At 41.6% G+C, this 24,150-nt stretch overlaps 1 protein-coding gene across 4 annotated transcripts; it reads right to left on the bottom strand.

Annotated features, from left to right (window-relative positions):
- Window positions 1-84: 84 nt before the first annotated feature.
- znf652 (zinc finger protein 652) lies at window positions 85-24,024 on the bottom strand. 4 transcript variants are annotated; one of them, XM_077556823.1, is made up of 6 exons: window positions 23,497-24,024; window positions 14,243-15,479; window positions 12,853-13,000; window positions 8,827-8,942; window positions 7,944-8,088; window positions 85-4,236 (listed from the first exon to the last, which is right to left on the bottom strand). In XM_077556823.1, exons 2-6 carry the CDS (start codon window positions 15,173-15,175, stop codon window positions 3,605-3,607), a joined length of 1,974 nt encoding a protein of 657 aa, XP_077412949.1. In that variant the 5' UTR covers window positions 15,176-15,479; window positions 23,497-24,024; the 3' UTR covers window positions 85-3,604. The 4 variants fall into 4 exon arrangements, with proteins under 4 accessions (XP_077412949.1, XP_077412948.1, XP_077412947.1 ...); XM_077556822.1 differs by having other exon boundaries at window positions 23,558-24,024; XM_077556821.1 differs by having other exon boundaries at window positions 23,692-24,024.
- Window positions 24,025-24,150: the final 126 nt, after the last annotated feature.

Below are 24,150 nucleotides of genomic sequence, written 5' to 3'. Positions count from 1 at the left end.
CTCCTAATGTAGGCAAAGCATGTCAAAATTCACTGATCATTTCATGGGTTTTCTCTTTTAAAAAAGGGTGTAAAGGCCAGTTCATTACAGCTGGCAGGCAGCTTTAATTTTCATGTCGCTTCATCATTGGATTGCATTTGACAGTAAATTATTCAGTCGAGTCTCATTTAATAGCAACCTTCTTTTCACTGATGCAAAAACATTTGATCAATTGCTCCAGGTCAACGCTCCTGAACACGATACAAGCTACTTTGAACTGGATATCTACCCAAAAAAAAAAAAAAAGCCAATAAAACCTTGAGGCTTCACGTGCAGCCAGTACGCGCACTTATTGACCCAAAAAGCTGTTGACACGGTTTGAGATAAGATCCACATCTGGCCTACTTCCACATGGTCTCGTGTTGGCTTTTGCTTTGTTTGGGACTGTTACCAGGCAACCGGACAGAGGAGTCACACTAGTGGCTACTTGTTTTTTTTTTTTGTTTTTTTACTTAAAGTTAGCAGTCAGTAAATGTACATTATTAAAAAAAGAAAGGCCCAACTTCTCTTTCCAAGTTCCTCAAATCTCCAGAGAACATACAAAAATAAAGACAAACCAGGACATTATAAAGCTGCACATGTACCAGATACATTAATAATAATAAAATACACCATAATGCTACATTAAGTGGTTAGAAATACAAAGAAGGGTGATGGGGAGAAAAAAGTATAATGATTTTTCTTTTTAAAACATCTTAGAATATACAACGTTATTATTTTCGCAACTAGCAAAGAGTTTTAGTAATAGAAAGTGCATTCTATGCAGCAAAGAAAGGACGAGTATCATCATCATCATCATCCGGCCATTTTAGCAAAAACATGAAAATTATAGAACGGACAAAGCTTGGATGGCCAAGTGTGTCGTCAGCAAAGCAGAAAGACACTTTTTTTTTTTTTTTTTAAAGGAACATGATTTTGAGTACACATCCTTTTTTTTGCTATGGTCCCATCCACATCACCCACCATTCTCCTCCTGTCCTCACCATACAAGGAGAAAAAAACAGCAACCATTTCCGCTTGCAGCCTTGGCTGCGGTCTGTTCCACAATACAATCAATGCTTCCCTGCGCCTCGCCCACGCAGCGCTAAAGTGCAGAGAATACACAAAAAGAGGGGGGGGGGGCATCAGATAAGACAAAGAGCCATATTGCAACTGGATGATGAGCTCATAATGAAGTGGAACAAAGAGCCACACAAACAAACTGCAGGTCCAATTCATCAGACGGGGGATGCCTAAAAACGATGTCATTTTACCACTTCAGGCTGAATACTGTCGAAAGATGGAGTCCTTAATGCTACTGTCTGCCCAAACATAGGCTCACAGATTATATATATATAAAGAACCTTGGTTCTAAAACAGACCTGCGCAAAAGGACCTGGCCACCATTTTGACACTTACATTTGGTTGTGCAACAAAAACCCAACCAAGTTACACAAAACTTGGTAGAACCATTATGTTTTTAGTGGCGTATGATCATATTCAAATAGATATTTTTTCCCTACATTTGTATGTAACTATTCACACCTCCAATTGATAACTTGACAACTAACCATTTTGTCATCTGAGCTCTCCTCAAGGACCTGTTTGACTGACATACCAACGGTGGCTTAATACATTTGCGCTGTCATCTGTGCTCTCCTAAAGGACCTTTTTGACTGACATACCAACGGTGGCTTAATACATTTGCGCAGTCCTGCAAGTCGAATAACAGTCAAAGCTCGACGTCTTTTAAAGGAAACGACATTCACCATCGGCTGATACATTTTGTTACCAATGTCATCACTTGTGACCGATTTGATTGCGTAAAAGTAACGGGAAGCTGCAACGTGGCTGCCATTTTGTCCAATGCAGGGGGGGGGGGCAAAACAAAAAGCAAAAACATTTGCGCGTCCTGTGTAGGCAACATTCAACGGGCTAAACCAAAACCAAAACCTTGGCGCTAAAGCGCGTGTGTGTGTATAGTGAGCATGTTAAACGAGCTTTAACATGGCGACCCGTATTATTGAGAGCAGCGTGACAGAAATGGAGAGATGGAGGGTTTGGATTCTGATTGGAGGGTGGGGAGTGGGGGGTGGGCGTGCAGCCCCTCATAGTGGCAGTATGGAAAAGAAGAGGAGGTTGCGCTGTTCAGTTTCTTCTGAATGATCATATCCTGCTCCGGTCCACATGAGTGTGCCGCCTGTGGTGATGATTCGGGAGGGGGATGAGGGTATTATTATTGAAATTTGAACAGTAAAGATAAAGTTAAGAAACTGCGTCCACTGGAATGGAAAGCACCATTAAACCACAATGAATCTCATTACACCTGACTCAACAGCTCAATTTGAAGTCTAAACAAATTATAATAAAAAAAAAACTGCTCCCCTCACTCTCACACTGGAATCCATGGCACTGTGTAAAACCAGCGGCAACCTTCACAGAGTATTTTTGACTTCCAGGAGAAGCAAAAATAAAATAAAAAGTCCACTCGCAATCCACTTGCCGTTTGTAAAGGTTGTGTAGCTTATCTTAAATAGGAGGTCCAGATCAGTCTGAGTCTTTCAAATACACATAAAATGTCAAATGTGTTCCAGAGGAGCACCCTTACACGAAGAGCCTTGTGATGGGCTACTCAGAAGGTCCAAGATTTTGGGATCCAGAGAAATGCTTAGAACAAATACGGGCAGGCGCTATCATTAAGCTACGTTTCCACCAAACAGTCCACTTTAATTGGGTTCACCGTGGTATGGTTTGGTTGTTTTGACGTACTGGTTCAAATCGGGAATATCAAAATGGCCAATTTAAAAACGTGTCTGCTCTTTAAGACCAGTTTTTACCTTGAAATGACAATTTCTCCTCAGGTAACCTAAATGTATTTCATTTTTTTCTCCCTTTACAGTCACAGAGGCTTACCAATTCCCCCCATTGACCATCACATCAGGTGATGGATGGGATCTGCTTCATGCTGTAGCCACACATGTGCTATGGAAACAAATACAGACCAGTTTAGCCTGTGGCCGTGGTAAACAATATCCATCCAAATGTTTTGGAATTTTGAAGTGAATTTTGTGAAAATGTGCAAAACGAACATGCGACTTAATCCCGTTTCCATTTGTTATGATTTTTGCAAATACTGAGAGGAGAGGAGACTGTGGCATGAGATGACGTCATATGAGAGCGTCTCTCTGCCACAAGACACTTGGCTGACTGCCATCCAAAGATTGTTTGTTTCTTTTACTAATTCCAGAAATGTTTAAATTACTTTGTCCCAGGCTTTGCTTTATCATCCGCGCCATTTTCTATAATATGTACTACTATATGTGACAAAAAATTGGTACGGTACCCCAACAAAAGGGAGCTGACAAATTGGCAGTGCAGGATATTTTAGTACTTTTGATGATGGATAAAAACACACACACACACACACAACCTGCTTGGTGAAAACGTATCTTAACTTAGTGCCAAATGATTGGTGTCAATGTGTTTAGCTAAAAAAGTGGCCCAGTGGTCTATAAATGCAGGACGTTGTTGATGGTACGAGAGGCTGAGGCAGTGCCCGCGGGATGTGGTTCATAATTCAGTGATGTTAAGGGGCTTCGGAACCCTTATCAGCAGAAGCCATGTGATGCATGTAAGTGCTGTCTTCATGCCCACAGTGGTTGAGAGGCTCGCTCTTAAAAAGGGCCGGGGGAGGGGGCAGGTGGGAGACCGGGGGCACTGCCAGGTGGTGGTGGTGGTGGTGGGCATGGTGGGTGGTGTGAGGCGCTGCGGGTTGGGGTGTGCTTGAAAGGTGCTGTTGAGGGTGGTGGTGCGAGGAGGCCGTGTGGAGCTGTACGTGGGCAAAGGCGTGTGCCAAAGGGGCTCGAGGGGGCAAGGCTGCGTCGGATGGGTTGAGCCCCTGGGTGCTCGTGCTGGTGACGGCCGGCGGGGTGGCCGCGGAAGGGCCGGGACCAGAAGACGACAAAGAGGAGGAGGTGGAGAAAGTGCTGGCGAAGATGCTGACCGGCACGGTCGGGCCGCCGGGCTGCAGCACCAACGGGCTGGTGACCCGGAAGCACTTCTCCTTGTGAGCCTTGAGCATGTTGGAGAAGCGGAAGCGCTGGCCGCACACCTCGCATGGGTACGGCTTCTCGCCCGTGTGCGTACGGCGGTGGCGCTTCATGTTGGGTCGGCTGGTGAAGCTCTTGCCACAAATCTCGCAAATGAACGGCTTCTCTCCTGTGCGCAGAAGAAAATAATTATTCTGGTGACAGACTGTTAAAATAAAAACAATGGTATTACATAGGGGATTACAGTAAGGAACAGGGATAAACTGGATCAAATCAAACAAATCAACAATTATTCTGATAATCAATTAATTGATTTGGGACCTTGTTCCATTTATAATTGTCCATTGCATCACACAATCACTTCCAGTAGTCATTTTTCATTTGTGTTTGCATGACTGTATTACACTGCCTTCCGTGGGCCAAAACGGGAACACCAGAAGGAGCAGGACAATGAATTGGATTGCGACAAAATAAATCATGATGCACAATGCTTAATTTTTTTAAACTTTATTTAGACTGACATTTTTCTTTTTTTCTTCTTTTTTTATGGGGGGGTGATTGAGCAGGCTGAATGGAAATCGAAATAACAGACAGTAAGAGAAGTAACCCTACAAATGATGAAGGTAACTATCAGCCCCATTGAACTTTTTGCCCTTTTGCCACATTTCAGGTATCAAACACATAGGGACTTTTTCGCTGCCAGAACTTTTGGCGAACTTTTCAATTTATCTTGGTAAAATTCAATTTGCGTGTTTTTCCACCAACAATTTCCAGGGTAATTAAATTCCCCAGGGGGCATCAGAGTACTATCTCAGCAGCAGGGTCTTGCTAAGCCAGGCTGGAGCTTTGAGCGGGCGAGCTGCACCGACCAAGGCTGATTGGGTGTTGTTTTAAATTGTCTGGGCTCATCAAACTAATTTGAATTAATTACCAAGAACTCTAATGCCGTGGGGTCAGACTACAAGAAAATAGCCCGATTTTGGCCCGACCGACGTGGCATGTCGTGAACCAAGTTTGACAAAATCTTGAAGTGTAACGGAATGTATCCGATATTTTAAACCATTTATTTTTTACCAATAAAAAACTGAAATAAATTATGGAACACCTGGAGTTAATTGGCTGCACTGAGAGAAAAGGAAGTGAATAATTTTGCATGCCTATGCTTTTCAGTTATTTGTTAAAAAAAAAAGTTCAAAATATCTTATAAATTTCATTCCAATTCACAAGTGTTCCACTTGGTGTTGATTAATAAGAATAAAAAAACTATATATATATATATAAAAAAAAAAACAGTTTGAAGCCTGAAGTGTGGCTTTAAAGGTCAAAAGTTTAAAGAGGGCTAATACTTCTGCAAGCCACAGTATTAATTTGAGACATGCATGAAGAAGGCACTACTCAGCTGGATTGTGAGTTGGACGACTTCATTTTAGACGCAATTGCAATTACAGTCACAAATAAGAAAACATTAAAATACAGTAATAGTGTGCATAATTGTCTGACAAAATGTTCATATTTTATTCCAGCCATACATTCCTATACAATCCATTTCATTATAATAAAAAATTGAAATTATTTCTTGAAATATTTCCCAAATTCTCCAACTAAACGTCCCGTGGCTTTACAACATGCAACCCTAATTATGACACTCAACATTTGCATAAAAACAACTTCTATTTTTCTATCAAACGTCACTTTTTCCTCCCATTCGTCTTTTTCTCAAATGCTAACAAGCCTCCATCTCCATCGGAGGGTCTGTGCCGCTGAGCCGCCCACTCGGCAGGAAGCTATTACAGTTGACACTTTGAGGAGACGTGAAAATGAACGGTCGGAACAGCCACTCTCATTAACCTCCTCCACGCGGGTATTCAATGTGCCCGCTGGCGCGCGCCCACGCAACCGTCCCTCCACCGGCTGCTGAAGGGCTCTCTGAAACGCCTTCATCTGCCATGTCGTCGTCGTCGACAAACCAGCTTGAACATGAGAGGTGACAGCCATCTTGTGTAACCGTTACATTATAGTGGGAAGAATGTCATGAATCCACTTGTGGGGTACAACTCCGTGTTGCTAATGCGGTGATTCTCAAAGAGTGGTCCACGCACATGCCACATGCTATGCGAAGAATAGTTTAAATGTTCAAACCGGGCATAATGTTACAAAGCCGATCAAATCTTGTTAAATCTAGTACTGTACATTTGTTAAGTACTAGGGCTGTGCACAAATTGAGTTGCTAAGTGGCCTTAAAAAACAAACGCGCAATCTGAATTTTCACATTTGAGTCAGAACACGTTATAGCAAACTGCCATCAGACAGGAGTGTTTGCATGGTCCTAATGTCTCTGTACCTGTGATGTGTCTACATGGGGACTGCACATGCATGAAAGATACATATGCAGTTCATTCGAGACGATGTTTGGAAGTAGTTATGGGAATATTTGGCCTGCTAATGCCTGTGCTAGCAATAAATGAAAAGGAGCTCGCAAACCAGAATGCTGGACCTTACAGATGTAGCTTTGCACTAGCTAGGATGAGCAACGTAGATGGATAAAAACATCCTTTGCTTTGCCTTTGACCAGGGTGCTGTGTCAGATTCTGCAGGTTAAAGTAAGTTGTTTTAAACTAATAAGGTTAACCTTCACATGTGTTGATACACTGCGTGAACACGCCAGTGTGTGCTGCACTCCAATACGTTTGAATTATGAGTGAATATGGCTTTGTAAACATACGATCAAGAAAAATTGTTATAAAAACTACCGTTTTTTGATTTGGTTTGATTTTTATTCATCTCATACAAGCTCAGCTCAGTGGTAATGTTCAAACTGTGGATAATGTTGCAGTGGCTTGAAACATACGTTGGCGGAATAACGTTTTTTTGATGAACACAAACGCGCTGCACTACTGTTTTTTTAAAACTGGTCGTGATGGTTGTACTTAAGTATTTTTCGAGGTGGTACTTGAAATAAAATGTTGATTCTAATGGGTGCAGCCGGTATTGCAGGCTTTGACTGGGTGTGTCTTTCCCCACAGCTGGGACAGGAAAGGAATTGTGTAATTACACATCACAAATAGAAGCAGTGTGCAACCATGGAAAAAGGCTCGGACCACAAACGCTTGGTTCTGGAAAACGGCGAGGCAGCAGGCAGAGAAAATCAGAGGGATGGAATCGGCAGCATGTGCGCGGCTAGTCATTACATATGCACGGCACTCCTTCATGTTTTGCAGAACCTCTCATTACAACAAATGGGCGACGTCTCACTATAACATGCATTTCAACAATGTCACACACCCTTCCTCTTTTAGACAGCAGAAGCCACGTTTTCATGCAGCAGCCCAGTTCGGTTTGCTATGGTACAGCTTCGAACGCCAAATCTTTATCGGTTTTAAACAGTGTGATATCATGGAAGTGCGAAAGAGTGGAAAGCGGGAATTAATTCAACAAAAAAAAATGAAAAGTCACACTCTCTTAATCAAAAAACACAAATGTCTTTAAGGCTGGATTTACATTGCATGTCCAAGTAGCCAATGAATTCCAAAGAGTATGGACACACAGCACTTGAATGCAGTGTGTTTTTTGTATTTTAGGTCCTAAAGCTGACCAAGTAGTGGTGAGCTAAGAAGGCAATTGGCTGAGTAGCTCAACCTGGAATTTGGGAAATGCATTTGGCAGAATAAAAGTCCAACTTTGGACCACAAACACTGTAAATAAACCAGAACTCTGGAACAGAGAAAAGAAGGCGGTAGAATATATGAAAAGTGAGCCCAATAGAAAGCCCGAATCAGAGGCCAGGAACCTAATTTAGTTAGATTAGCGAAAATGTGAATTCACATACGATCTCACAGTGGCTCAAAACTCAAGCCCACCACATGAACAATTCCTCACCTGTATGTGTTTTCATGTGCTCGTCAAAATACTGCTTCATGTTGAAGTCTTTGCCGCACCACTGGCACATGAACTGTTTGTGTCCAATGTGGATGCTCATGTGTGAGCGCAGCTGGTACTTGTACTGGAAGCGCTCGTCGCAGTTCTGGAAGTTCACATAACACAAACAAACATCACGTCATTCAAATTCCTCAAAATCAACAAAATGCAGATTGTGTTTGCATGCTGAAACTGCTCAGTGACAGCACCTGGCTAAAATCAACCCAGCCGTGGCAGTGTGGGCCGAGACCACCGAGGAGAGAGTGACCTAAATGTAACAGGCTGCTATAATAAGCCTGTAATAACACACTACAGGGGCAGGGTGAAGTCTCGCATTTAATTAGAGCGGCTCCACCCGTGCACACATTGCATCTGAACGGCCTCGGGTGAAGGACAACGCTCCATCTGTCCACTCGAATTCATAAAGGCGGGACGGGAAAATGGCAAGAATAAATACCAATGTAAAGCTTAGGAAACCTACAACAGTTGTGTGTGTGTGTGTGTGTGTGTGTGTGTGTTACAGTCTAAACATATTGCCAAAAGTACTGGGACATAGAAATTAAGAACCATAAAAGAAATTTTAAGAGATTTGTTTTTAAATAATATATGCATGTTTGAAGATAGTATCTGAAAATATGCAAAGACTGAGAATTATGTAGTACTTAATTGTGGAGACTGATGGGTGTGGAGCGCATCTGTTGCTGCGTCACATACAGTATAGCATTTAAAAGCATGATGCAACAATGGTCCATGCTTCCATCAGAATTCAATAAAAAAAAAGTGTAAATGTGCCATTTAGCATGTATGTAAAACACAGAGCTTGAGCTGGCTGGCGTTGTCTCACCTCGCAACGGAAGGGCTTCTCTCCAGAATGCTGCAGCGAGTGCACTTTGAGGGACATGCTGCGCTTGAATGACTTGCCGCAGGTCTCGCAGGTGAACGGCATGTCCTTGGTGTGAGCTGTGCGTGTTGACAGAGACGACGTACAGTTTGAGAGAGAGAAGGGAAGCGTGAGATGAAGCCAAATCACACTTTGAACTCAGCATAACACCAAAGATATTTGTTCAGCGGGCAATTGCATTGCCTCTACTTTTGCTTTTCAGGACACCTATTCACAATCCTCAACGAGGGGCTACACTTCATATCATAAATAAAATGAAAAATTTCACTATTCATTTCATGATTCATTTCATATTTGATGGTGGTTAACTCCTTTATATGCTGAATAGAATGTTTGAAAATGATATGTAAGGCACATGTGGAAAACCAATTGGCTTACGTTTAATGGTTGCATATTTCATTTTAAAAGTTAAAATGTTAGGGGTGTGCCCAAAAATCTATTCTCATAAGAATCACGATTCTCATTTAGTACAATTCAAAATCGATTTTATTGTCATTTTATACTGTCTTCCATTTGTTTATGTTTTGGGAGAGCTGTTCATGTTGTACCTGATCTGGCCACTTAGGGGCAGTGTGGTTCCACACGGTCTGATACACTGTTGAGTTGTAGCCACATTAGCACTAATTAACATTAGCGAGTCAGACTGGAGTAGATCATTACGATTCCTTGAAAATCTATCAATTGAAGCAAAAATCAGTCAATCCAAAAATTTGAAATAAAAAAATCGTTCTTAATCGAAAATCAATTCTGAATCAAATCGCACACCCAAAAATCGGAATCGAATCGTGAGACATTCAAAGATTCCCACCCCTATTACCTGTATTGTCAAAACATTTGGTTAGAACACTTTGACTCTGTAACAGATTATGCAGTGGTGCCTTGTCAGGGCTTTAAGTTAAAAAAAAATTAAGAGCCTGAACTTTTTCAGGGGAGCGGTGTTGCAGTGTCTAACATGCGGATTCGTTGTTCGACCGACATTAAGCCATTACCATTTGATTCGTCGCAGTGGATGGACTGGGCATTTGGGAAACTCATGAAATTCCCGATAGCCAGTCCTCCCCAAGTGTCAGGTCATCTCTTTCATTATCCATTGCTATTATGTATAGTACAGTATAGCACTGCGGGTTGCGCTACCCTCTAGTGCTGCAGCTATAGAATATTTTGGTATTCAAATATCCATAAAAATAATATTTTTGCATGGTGAAAGAACAATTATGAATAAAGAAGACATTAAAAATATATTTCCACTTACTAATGATCAACCACTTTCATTTCTAGATAATCAACTTTTATTATTATTTTTTTTAACTTAAATTGTGCTAACAGCACATTGTTTTCCTCTCTAGAATGTTAGGGAGATTTTAGATAAATGTCTCCACACGAATTTTGCAATGACCTTCTGTTAAATATTAGGCAACCTCCCTTCTTTACCCACTCTTAAAACACATCTTTGTTCTTTGGCGTTTGACTCTGCATGAGACTCATTGTTTCAATGTTTTATGATGCCTGCTGTATTTTGTTATTAATTTATGTATTTTATTTACTTACCCACTTGTGTTATTTTATTGACTTATTCATTTATTCATTTACCCACTTAAGATAATTATTAATTTATTTGGTGTTATTTTTGTTTTAACTGTCTTTATTCCATGACTGATTTTTACTCAATGTACAGCAGCACTTTGTATGAAATTCAATTCTGAGTTGAGTAGTTTTTGGTCTGTGAGAAAGTGACGTCAGAACCACAGTTGCGATTTTGCCGACCGTCAACTGCACAATTTAGTGAGCTCGGTTTATTAAACTGATCTCTAGGAACGGCAACTGTGTCCGGCTGTCAGCATCAAAGTGTGCACTCTAGCTGCAGCCGCTAGTATCGTTAGCACGCTTATGGGAGGCGCTTATGGGAGGCTTACACGGGAGGCGGCGTCACTCGCTCTCAATTCATTTTCTATGGAAGCACGGCGACAAGGCGAAAATCGCATTCCCGCTTTCCCCTTGGCGACACGACATTCGTGCATGTAAAAAATCGCGCGCGTACGTAGGCCCGCGACGCGATACTAGAACGTTAAAACATGTTCAACTTTTGTCACCGTCGCCGGGGCTTCAACCAATCAGCGAAGGTTTCATTGATGAGCCAATGAACGCAGGGCATGCTACACACAGTGGGCTATCCAGCAAAATGAATGAGATAATTTTAGCAGCGTTTATCATTTTGTTAAAAATAAATGAACAAAAATATCAATTTGTACAATACTTCACGCAATCATTTCCGTGACGTCAACAAAAAGACTAGTGCATGAGAGCTTGTTGGTACAGGGTTAATTGGTCCGGTAAGTTTTCTTTAATTTTAATAGACAATCAAATCTGTTGTAACAGGAGAGTGACGTATGTTGCTGCCGCCGTCACGGTTGCTTATCGTGTCCGGTGTGTGTAGACCTGCAAGGCGATGAGGTATGTATTTCACTGTCGTTAGTCGCCTCCCGTGTGTCGATTTGACATGGGAGGCGACGAGGTATGTATGTAGCTGTCGTTTGTCGGCTCTTGTGTATCAATCCCATTACACTGTAGACGCCCTAAACACTGGCAAAAGGCACTGTGCAATACAATGTCAGCGTAATTAAGTCTTTGTTTATTGCCCTTATTTGGCGATCGAACGTGATTTCTGTACGAAGTTGTTTTGTTGACTTTGGTCGTAATAGTTTACGCCGGCAATAAGAACGGCAGACACACGTTCCGCAGGACGAGTCAAGTCATCCATTGCGCCGCGACTGGCAAAACACTCCCAGGAAAAACTTCAAAATAAAAGTGTGCATTGGCATTGCGCTTCACATATTACTTGGTATGGGAAGGTTTATTTTGAAGTTTGCCTTTTCTCCACATTGGCGGTGTTTTTCCAGACGTGTTAAATATTTCCCACATGTATTTGTTTACTTTGCTAGATTTGTCATTGCGCTAGTGGCTCTTACGCCGGAAATCCGGCACCGTGCCGTAGTACTTGCCAAGCTCTGGGTGCCTTGTAATGAGAGTGTAATCTGTTCCCTGACGATTGACTGGAGACTTCAAAAATTGAGGAACTAAGCGTTGATGGAAGGGGGTTTTTGTTCGTCAATGTAATCGGCAATCTGTCAATACATTTGTCAATCCGTCATTGACGGATGTCCCATTTTGCTGAGCAATTGACGAATGACGGATTGGCTTGAAATATGGATGGATTAACAATGATGGATGGGTGTCCCAACACATGGACATGGACACAGTTCTTTTTTTGTACATTAAGAGTTCACTGGATCATTCAAAGCAGTGTTCCCCAACCATACGGCACATATTTTGACAGTGCAGCATCATTTAACGTGTATTTAAAACAATGACACTGCCAATGCCTACACTAGCTTAATGCTAACATAATGGGAAACTTCATAGATGGGCTAACAAATATGAGCTATGTAAGTGTGTTATACAGTCAGGTCCATAAATATAGGGACATTGACATCTTTTTGGCTCCGAACACCATCACAATGGATCAAAATACATTTGAAATCTATTATGGTGGTGTTTACAGCCAAACAACATTTGGACATAATTCTCACCACACCACCACAATAGATTTGAAGTAATTTTGAAACCATTGTGGTAAGAAAAAAAGATGACTTATGTCAATGTCCCTATATTCATGGTATAACACTGTTAAATAGCTCATATTCGTTAGCCCATCTATGGAGTTTCCCATTCTATGTTAGCTTTAAGCTGGCGGAGGCAAGTCAGTGTTTTAAATACACGTTAATTGATGTTGCACTGTAAAAATATGTGCAGTGAGGTTGGAGAGCACTGCGTTGAAGGATCCAGTGTACCGTTCATGTGCAAAACGTAAACAGGTAGAACTGACTAAAAAAAATGCATGACAATGGCAAAAATCATGTATCCATCGTCTTTGAGTGATGTGGTGGCCAACGACTGTTCCACTTCACTCACCAACCATGTGCTTGCGGACGTGGGCCATGGTGTAGAACTTTTTCTCGCAGATCTCACACGAGAACTTCTTTTCGGCGTAGCCGTGCACAATCTTGATGTGCTCATGCAGCGACCACAGTTTCTTGAAGGATTTGTTACAGGAGACACACTGGAAACAAAACATGAACAACAACTGAAATGGACAATGGCGAGCCATAAATGCAATGCATGTGAACTATCATGCCCGTTGTGTACTGTATCTTTCCTGAAACTCTGAGTCCCTCTGCTGGCTGAAAACAAGTCCAACAACACATACCATCGAGGAAACAGCAAGACACAAGATGGATAAATATATTTAACCGTAAATATACCCAGCTAATACCATTCAGCCTTTCAGACCAACTGCAGGATACAAACACATGTACTTACTTTTCATCATAAAACCATTGCTGAGAAGAACATCAGTGAAGTAAGTAATGAGGAGCAATTAGGAGGCAACAAAGCTCTTATTTGGCTGTACTGCACTTGAAACGGAAAATGAAATGTCCGCAACAATGCTGGACAACTTATATAAATTCATATTTACATACCTTGGTAACAGACAATAATGTTTGAATATAAGTACGTTTTTCTTTTATTTTTTACAACCTCTAGGTACTGGTAAATGCCTATAAAGTGTGGGAAAAATACATTTTAATTGGCCCTTGTACAGTACTAGGAACAATTTGGGATTTTTTTGTGTGCAAAAAAAAAGAAGCATATTAATCACATGAAATTAATGTAATATTCTTAAAATGTCTCCATTGTATGTCACTTTTAATAAGTTTATTTTGATTTTTGAATGATTTGTGTTATTCACAGAGGATACGAAACACGTGACAGCCTCCTTTTAGTTTACAATTCCTAATAAGGCTACAAGATGGTGTCAAAGCACTATTTTTGTGTCAAGCGCTTCAGACTTCTTTTGCACCAACCAGATGAACACTTTTTTTTTTTGACATGCTTGTAATGTCTTACATTGCAATAGCTGCCGGACACACAAGGGAGCGCTGCCACCCATTCATCTATCCATTTTAAAAGAGCTTATTCTCATTAGGATTGTGGATGATCTGGACTCTATCCCAGCTAACTTATTGAGCGTGAGGGAGTGTACACCTTGGACTGCTCGTTAGCCAATGTCAGAGCCACAAACATCCAGTCACGCTCAGATTCGCACCAACGGACAAATCTAATCTTCATTGGACCCAACATGCATGTTTTTGGAACGTGAAAGACAGACAAAGCTAGAGTATCTGAAAAAGAGACACACAAACACACTCGCGAGCAAGGGAGACATGCATCCGAGATTCAAAACCAGGACCTAACGAAGCAGACGTGCTAACCACGAGTGAAGAGTGTGAAGCCTTCTCACCTGGATGTTCTTCTCACAGTCGGTCTGCTGGTGCAAGGCCAGCTCGCTCTCTAGGACAAATTTCTTGCCACACTTGTCACAGATCTGCATCCTCCTGTGCGTGACATTCATGTGCTTCTCCAGGTACCAGCGTGTGTTGAACACACGAGGGCACTTTTCGCACGCCAGCATCTCCTTCTCGCCCTCGGCCTTGCCGCCCGGTGCCGCAGCGCCCGCAGAGGGCGGCACGGAGCGGGCAGAGCGACGCTGGATCTTTGCCGTCTCTGCGTACTTTCGTCGCCCCCTGGTGGTCATCCCGGGGACCGGCGAGTTTAGAGGCGTCCGGAGACTCTTTCTCTGTGGCTGGCTGGTAGCGCCACTCGCACCTCTGTGGGCCCTCTTTGACCTTGTCCTTTGACTTTCGATCTCCTCAACCTTATCATTGTCGCCATCCTCGTCCGGGCTCTCGTCCTCACCGTCTTCCCCATCGTCGTCATCCTCGCTGCAACCTCTCTCAGAATCGTCTCCAGCCGCACCACCTTTGTTGTCGCCTTTGGATACGTGGAGGGTCTGATTGTTGAGGTTTACCTCCACAATGATCTGCTCGCGCTTAAAACCCTCCTCCTCTCCGTCCTCCTCTTCCTCGTCGTCATCTTCTGTCTCCTCGGAGGTGGCCTCGTCTGCCTGCCGTATGTCATGTCCTGCTGCACCCTCACGGAAATACTGCTGAGCGATGTCGGCCGCCGCCGTTTTAGTCGCCATTTTGTTGTCCACCAGGATAGAGTAGGGCTTTCCACCAGCCTCCCTCTTGTAGAGCTTGCCCGTCAGGTCCACCTCAGGGATAGGGGGGTGGTAGTAAGACTGTGACACCTGCGGCCTGCGTCCCTCCTCCTGTGACATCCCGCCCAGGCACGGTACAGAAACCTCCTCCTTGAGGCTTTGGCAGGATTTCATTAAAAGTTATGATGTTGCGGTGACTCCACTAAAAAGGGTAAGGTGCACCAAACCCCCACCTTCCCTCAACAGGAAGGAGGGGATGAGGTCTTTGAGACAGTCAACCGGATTCAAACAAAGTGTCCATGTCGTCCGAGGCAACTACATCATAAAGAGTAAAGACATTACGAGCCCACCTCCATGAGCTTTAAAATAACAGCTGACGAAGCTAAAGTTCACTTCCTGTGAAGAGCAGAGCAGTTAAGGAGGAAGAAAGGAACACCTCACGTCTTTCTGCCATCAGGGTCCATGAACAGAGCATCACCTACAAAAAAACAAACACACACTGATGAGTTGAGGGGGAAGAAAAAAACTCTCTTCCGCTGTTTTGATACAGAAAAAGTCTAGAGCGAAACTACAGCAACGCATTGACCGCATTTGCACTGCTGCAAATACAAGTGAAAACCACAAGTCCTCACAATTGAATGGGTGTAGATTCAATAAGATACAATAAATATTTTACATGGTATAGATTTAGACGTTGAGTGAAGTCAAAAGACTATCAGTGCTCAAGAACCATTTGGGAATTAAAAAAAACAAATGTCATGCTGACTCATTTGTTACTAAAAACTGATTTTTGGCCCAATAAAAAATTCTACAAAGTCCATATTAATTTAATTTGGAAGTAGAAGACCACTTCAATTGATTTAGCTGAATAGGTGTTTGTTTGCCTTTAGCAATGGATAACATTTTCACACTTGTGTGAAAGTTAATGGTTCACTTATTACACTTGGGACTATAATTACTGTTAAAAAAAAAAAAACCGCACAAGCTAGAAGATTAACCAACATATTCTGAATATTATCTGTGGTTAGCCTTTTTTTTTTTTTTTTTTACACACGCATGAAAATGAAAGTAAACAAATAAAATAAAGTTGCATCTGCAAGAAAACCACTATTTAAGTGCACTCAGTTCACCATATGTATCACCACGGCTTGAATATTGTTATTAACAAGAGTTAACTTACTTTTACACTTGTGTGATAAAAGAGAATGGTAAAAAAATGAGACAATTCTGCGACTGAACCACAACCGCCTGATTATTATGAACTTCTTTTACACTATTAAGATGCAAATATTATGATTCTCCATGACAATCAAGTAAATACAACAAAAATATAAATAATATCCAACAGATTTTTTTTCTCATTTGAACATAACTGTGCACACATAAACTGACAAACCCCGCCCTTTAAAACAAAACAAAAAAGAAATCAATAAGGCCTAAAGCATGGCAGTGTCGGTACCGTAACCGCAAATATGCTGAAAGCATAAAAAGGCTAAAAGAATGACTTAAAGCGCACACATCCAAGTGAGTGCGTGTCCCCGGCTGACTGCAAATTGACCTCACACAACCTCACAACCTGGCTCTCCATTATGAGTGTGCACCAGGGTGTGTTGCTAGCTAGAGAAGGCCCACAGAAATAAACAACACGTGTCTGTCTGTTCTTGCATTTTTTGTGTTGACCCAGATATCTTATGCTGCACCTCTTTTAATAAACATCTACAATGGTGTCAACAATCAGTAAAGAGAGAGGACGGTGCAAACAAACTATGGGAAACGAGGGTTAATAGTTACCTCAACTAAAGGCCAGTATAGCAATAGCATATTAGATTTAAACTGTGTTAAGAGGAATGTCTACCACGATAAAGCAAAACAGCCTACAGTAACTTTGTGATCAGGCATAAAACGGTAACATCAGGTGTTCAGACAACATACAATGGTGCCTGGAGATATGAGTTTTTCGAGATACTTTTTTCCCCTTTGACTTGTGTGCACAGACTTCCGTTACAAGCGCTTATGGTGGCAGCACTTTGGCCAGGGCCGACCCAGGGCATAGGCAAATTAGGCGGTCGCCTAGGGCGCCATCTAGTGAAGGGGGTGCCAAATTGCAGAAAAAACAAAGATAAAAAAAAAAATTCACCCTCAGGTTTTCTCAAATAAAATATGTAAATGACCCTACTATTTTTGGGGTTTTTGCATTGCAGAATTGCGTTATTTTATTGTGCTATTATAATATAGTTGATACTTTTTTTTTTGAAGGATACAGGAAAAGGTCTCATAAACCGGTAGAAACTGACGTAAGTAATCGACGTAGCGCCATCTTCCAAGTGCAGAGAAGACGTGTGCGCGCCACAGGAAACTATTTCAGTGAACGATTCTTTAGCACCTGGCTGAGAAGGGAACGAAGTTCGTGTTGGAGCAATGTTTCATTGTTTAACTAATGTTGCTATATTTCATGTTCATTGTGTTATTTACTGCATAGTAAAACGTTACCGATCTCGTCCACTGGAGTGTGCTAACGCTCCTTGGTAAATATTTAGCAATGCTATTGCTCAAGATTCTGTTTTATTAATTAATAATCTGTATTTCTGTATGGCTTATTTTTGTTTTAAGGTATTTATAAAGGCAACAGGCAAGGTTAAACTGTTTATTTACAATACAAATTGTATTCAAGAGATTGTCAATGCTATAAAAGGTAATTCATTTATAGTATATGGTAGGGTGACCAAATGTGTCTGTCCTTTTTTTGGGAGAACAGACCATTTTCTTACGTCCTGTTGGGGCGTCCGTTTTTTTTTTTTTTTTTTTTTTTTTTTTAAATAATTTCCTGAAAATGTCCGGTTGGCATTGCGTGCCTATGTACACTGTGTAACTGCAACTGGTACCACAATTTCAAGGCCGGGGCAAGTGTCCACTTTTTTTGGAAATGAGAATATGGTCACCCTAGTATAAGGCTTAAATACGGTAAAAGGATACACAAAACATACCGTTTGAGTTATTAATGGCAATTTTTGTTTATTTGTATTGTAGCTCTTACAGTGTGTTCACACACAAAGGAAGGAAGAAGCATGCTACAAAATGTTATAGAGCATATATATTTTATTTATTTTAGATTACATTATTTATATACGTTATATATATATATATATATATATTTTTTTTTTTAATGGCTTCTAGTCCAAATAATTATGACATCATGACCTGGCACCCTGAATCTGACATGCTGCTGCTCTTTACAGTGAAAGGTAGGGGAGAGGTCGCACATTGTCTCAGAGTGTTAGCGCTATTGATAGATGGATGGCTCGATTATGTTGTTGTCTATACATCAAAAACCTTTACAATGAAAAAGTCCAAGCCCTCAGGTACTGCATTAAGAAAGCGGCGAAAGGAGGAGGAAAAACTGGCCCAGGGTAGAGGCATATATGTCAGTCAATCAGAATTGTCTATAAAAATAAACATCAAAATAGCGTTAATTTTCGTCAAGTTTGTTGTCAATTGTTAACAAAACATTGACTTTACTTTTTTATATGTATCTTACACAAATATATCGTACATAGTTTGAAAACATTTTGTAGTTAATAAAGGCAGCACAAATTGCACTAAACAGTTGTATTTCACTGTACTTATGCTATTAATTTGTATTACTTGTAGTTGTCTGGGGGAGGGGGGCTACAATGTACACCTTTGCCTAGGGCACCAAATCACATACGGCCGGACCTGACTTTGGCAAATAGTGAACAATTATTTAACCCATTAAGGCCGGGAGCGCGTGACCGCGCTTCTCCCTTTAAACCCGGGAGAGCGGATATATCGTTTTGTTTTGGCCAGTTTTTGGTCTCTTAGTCGATTAAATTAATCATAACATACACGAGAGGGTGACGTGTGCCTCGTAGCATGTCCTGGAATTTTATTCGAGCGTTTATGGTTGATGCAGATTCGCAGGAGTTATGAAATAAATGACGCGATTGACGACGGCGCAGGAGGAATTCAAATCAGTGTAACGAGTTGACAGTGACATATTGTTCAGAAATATGTTTGTAGACAACGAGGACGTTGAAAATTTTGACGGCTTTATAACGGAATGGACGATGAATAATTACCACTTGATCCGCCAAGGTTATTACAAGTGCGCTCCAGTGTTGAAAGTAAAAATATGTCGAGTTATATACCCGCAGATGCGACATTTGTTAGTTGATTTTAAAACAATATGTATTGAAGGTTTATAATAATAAACTATATAATAATAGTATATATAACTAATAATAAAGGTTTGTGTGAACGCCACAGTTGTAAGCTCTGGAATGTTTTTGGAATTATGTTTCTATCTGCTTCAGGAGATGAGATATCAATTATTTCTAATATTGTTGGATTTCCAGGAAAACTTCAGGTTTTCTGGGGCTGACTCAAAAGTCACCCTTAGGTTTTAGAGGCATGGTCTGGGGTTATGGGTTAAAGGGTCTGTATCATGAAAAATCGACTTTTTGGAGCTACTATCCATGTAAAAATGCTAATTCCTCACCAAAAACACAGCCGAAGTGGTTTTCCTCCATTTGCCCCTCTATGAGAAAGTCTAGGTCATTCTGCTCTCCAAGCACCAGCCCCTCCCAACCAGAGAAAACAAGTGGGTCCTCGCTTTAATTGATTGATCGTTACTAGAACCATGAGCAACTGTAATGTCATTTTCAGCTGACAGCACGTGGCAAAATGGCCGCCCCTTGAGAAGGACAAACGGGTTGGTTTTTGCTGTTTAAATCATATTCCACAAACGCAATATTAATCAGAATACCGTGCTTTAGACTAGTGGGGGCGCATAGAACATATTATTGTAAAGAAAACAACTGGGTTTGACTAGCAATGAATTTACATACATTAACAGTGCCCACAGTCATATATTCTTTACCCTCCGTTGCCATACCGATGATCTGACAGGAGTTAAGATGGCTCAATTAACAGTTTATCCATCTGTGTGATACTGTCCCCATGTAGCCAAGGCGGGCACAACAGAAAGAGCAAATTAGTTGTTGATTAATCAACTATTTGTTGCACCTCTAAACCTGGGAAGTGCTTTAAATTGTACAATATAAACGCACAATATAGGTCCTTTAGGTACAAATTTGACAATTGATAATCCTTCAAAAGCACAAATGAGAATCTCCTTGTATACAGTATGCCGAGACATCCTGAGAATTGCAAGCACACGGGAAAAGCAAGCTCGGTTGTGCCGGAGCAACTCGGCCGTATTTGACACAAAGCCGACTACTAGATCATCCCGAGTGTGGATGACAGGGGAACACAAACTGCATGAAAAAAAGCCCCTACTAGCATGCTAGCAGCTTATAATATTTTGCCCTTCACAAATTAACCTGATTAAAAGCCCAAACACATGCACAGTTATGCAACACCCGTATTAAAAAAATGCCTCCACAGTCCACACTGCTTCGTATTATCGTTGATGAGTCATTTGAGAGTTTCGCTCAGAGTGGAAAAAAATGCACTTTCATGTGGCAAATTTCTGACTTCTCAATATCTATTGTACTGTGCAGACAGGAGTCCTCTCAGATCTGGAACTGATATGGATGTGATTTTCAAGAAAAGATCAGCTGATCTTAACTGATGTGGCTAGCAAGCTACTTTGTAATTCTCAGCAAAATCAAAGTGCCATCATCGACTTCAACTGTGCCTCAAGAGACACTCACAAGAAACCAAAAACTGGTTTCATATGGGGTAGGCCGCAACGTGACTCACACAAACACTGGATAATATGTGACTGTGGCTTTTAGATGACAGGATGGAAGCATCACTCTGCAAGTCCACCGCGCAGTACTACGAGCAACATCATAAATGGGGCAAGTGTTCATAAGTGTGGAGCTGACAGTGACCTGGGAAGCAGTCAAGCTTGCTGGTGCTCAGACTTTAATGAGCTTTTCACCGCTTGCAGGAGGGGAACGGTGCGAGGGTTCACATTCCTCGCTCGTGGAAAACTCGTAAGACCTTAACCCGCTCACTGAGTACAACGCTGCAGGGGTCCCCCACGCCTCGCGAGGTATTTGACCCCTCAGGACTCCCAATCACATCCTTCAAAGTAGTTACTTTGGTTGGCATTAATCATTCGGGGACAAAGACTATTCAGGCCACACTGCAAAGAAATAAATACTACCTCACAATTTGAATAAAGTGAGGATAAGCGGTTCAATTAATGGATGCATGGATAAAGTTTCAGAAAACAACGTTGTAATGTCAGGAGAAAAGAAAAAGATGAGTACATTTATTACTATAGGTACATTAAAAATGTCTGTTTTTTTTTTTTTACCAAACATTTTTAAGAGAATAAAAGCAAGAAATAGCAGGCCATAATTTTACGAGCATGAATTGGTAAAGTTTGGAGGAAAGGGACAGGACATTATTGAATATCCCAGTATCAAAATAGCAGACTTTATAGATAAGTTGGAAAAGTAATTGGGCCCACTGACTGCTTACACCAACAAGAGGAGAGGGAAGTTGTTTCATGGATGACTACAAACAAACAAACAAACAAACAAAAAAAACGAATAAAACATATACTGTAGCTGATGAAAAGTTTTTGAGGTTTTGAAACAGTGACTTTGCAAAACCACGGTATACCTTGAAATTGATAACAGGCCCATCCCTATACTTAATATGACTTTTCCCATTGTACCATCTTCCTCAGAGCATTAGGTCGTTTTAACAGGTCATTATTATAATCATAAAACTGATGCATTCCTTCCTACAAATTTATTTTCCTGTAAGATTTTTAGTTTTCGCATATCATTGCAACATTTAACTCTCATAGTTACAACCTTTTGCACCTACAATGAATGAAAATTCAATGGAAATTCTCACATTACACGCCTTTGCTGGTAATGCTACAACTTTTTTTTTTTTTTACCTCTATCATTACAAAGTTTACTCTTTGTGTTTTAACCAGAACAAGTAGGTATTGGGGAAGATGGTTCCAGTATCCGTTATTTTGATTGCATTAGTTACTGGAATAGACGGGGTCAAGTAATTACCTAGGACCTGTCATGTGTCATAAGATAGTTATGCCTTTCAGTGCTTGGTAAATGGTAACATTTGTAAAAACAAGAAGCCAGGCTTACCTGAAATATAGATATTTCTTGAAGACAAAATAAGACTGCATCAACCACCATCATCCAAGAAAGCCTGGCATGCATGCTGTCAACACTGCATTAAATTGAACAGCGGAGGTCTAGGCAAGCCACTCTATTTTGAAAATTTCCAAATTCTTGCGCACTGGACCAAACTGTTGGGTAGGAGTCCAGATAAGACAAGACCAAGGCCTGAATTGATAATGTGAATCTGATAATTGTTTCATTTAACAAATAGGTACTCTTTTTAAGATTGGAGAAGTTTCTACTCATTTTAGACACCATGTGATTAATGTGAAAAGACAGGATAGTGTTTTTTTTATCAGTACTAAATCCTTTGGCTTTTCTAACCTCCTTTTGCACATGTTAGAAAAACAGGCCAATTTGCCTTCAAAACATTACGTTTTAGCTTTATCTCATCGACCCGGTTAGAAATGCATAATAGTTATTCTTGAAGGAAGCTGTAAACAGTCCCAATACTTTCTGTAGAGACATACAGGGTACTATCATCTGCATAATTGTTATACCTGCATTTTAGTACCGATGGCATATAATAACAAAGATGGAATAAGACTAACACTTTTTCAAAAATCTATCTAAATTTCAAAAGTCATCATCGCCAAGATGGAAAGTGAAATATAATTTGACAGCATTGCAACAAATTAGCATCGTATTTAAGTGTTCGATAAAATGTAGACTGGGCCCTGCTTGTTTGCCATTTTTGGGGCAAAGTGGTGACCTACATTCCACATAATTTTTGGAAGTATGGCTGCGGTTATGTTGCGTTTTTATTTAGCTTCGTCTGGTTGTATGTTGGCAATGCCAATCAATGGCTAACCACGTAGTAACCGGGAAGTGAGCACAGGGTTAAAACAAACGCAGGAACCTGCACCAACACAGCACAGGCCCCGGTTAACGTGAGCTACTTAGCATGCTAAGCTACACCCCCGCAAATCATATGTATTAACCTGTACACACATGACATGCTAACTTGGCCACGTTAGCTGAAAGGTGAAAGTCGAATATTCCGCAACAATTCCGCCACCGTCGCGACGCAAAAAGAGCAGTGGTTAATGGCGTGTTACCAAAAGAATTAAGACGAGACTTTCACTTTTTTTTCCCCACCAGCCCAAATCCGCCCAACGTGATGCTAACTAGCATAGAGCTAACAGAGTAACGTCAGATATTTGAGCAGCGACAACTCAACAACGTCGACACAGCGCGTTTAGGAGGGAAAAGTGTGTCAGTTTTAGGGGAAAATCATAAATCAATTGGGGGGGAAATCATAAGTGGTACTTTCGTTAATATTACTAGTCAGGAGTCTCCAATATGAAGCTACGACTGCCTACAAAATGTCAAATAATAACAAACCGGGGGTCGTAGTGCTGTATTGGCACCCTGGGTCGACGCTGTCGCCAAGTCGGCCGCTCACCTGAGCTAGTCACCGCTGCTTCGGCTACCGGTGAACAATGAGTGCATCCTCCGGGGTGTCTTGGGTGAAGTTGCCGTCCTGCTGGCTATCTGGTTAGCTGGCTGGTTGACTGACTTGTTGGTTGGTAGGCTTACCTCCGTGCGAAGCGACCTCCTCCCGAAGCCCATGCAGGCAGGGTAGCTCACAATCCGGGTCTCTTCAACCGCGGGAGGGTGAAAAAGAACCCGCTGTCCCGTTTTGAACCGCGGCGCGGGGTCGTTGGAGATGGGTGCCCAGTGCCACTGGCGACCCGAGCCGCCCCACTACGTGGCCCGGCCGAGCTGCGTTGCTCGCTTGTTGCTCTGACGTCGGCGTCCCGCGTTCATCCCAGTCAGGCAGGCCCGGCCGCCTTCTCCTTGTCGCCGCCGCCGTCTGGAGGACAGGCGCGCGGCTGTCTGGGCTGGGGACGCGCGCGCACCCACCGGAGATCCGTGATGGTTGGATGCATTCGTTTAAGAATGAATACATTAAATGAAGACACTCTATCTGTCTTATCTGGATGCCTAATGCGTTAAAAGTTATTGAAGTGTCAAATGATTAATATTGTTGTCCGA

This window comes from Vanacampus margaritifer, chromosome 2, assembly GCF_051991255.1.
Source record: "Vanacampus margaritifer isolate UIUO_Vmar chromosome 2, RoL_Vmar_1.0, whole genome shotgun sequence".
Taxonomy (NCBI): Eukaryota; Metazoa; Chordata; class Actinopteri; order Syngnathiformes; family Syngnathidae; genus Vanacampus; species Vanacampus margaritifer.
This window is presented reverse-complemented; position numbering and strand designations above follow the sequence as displayed.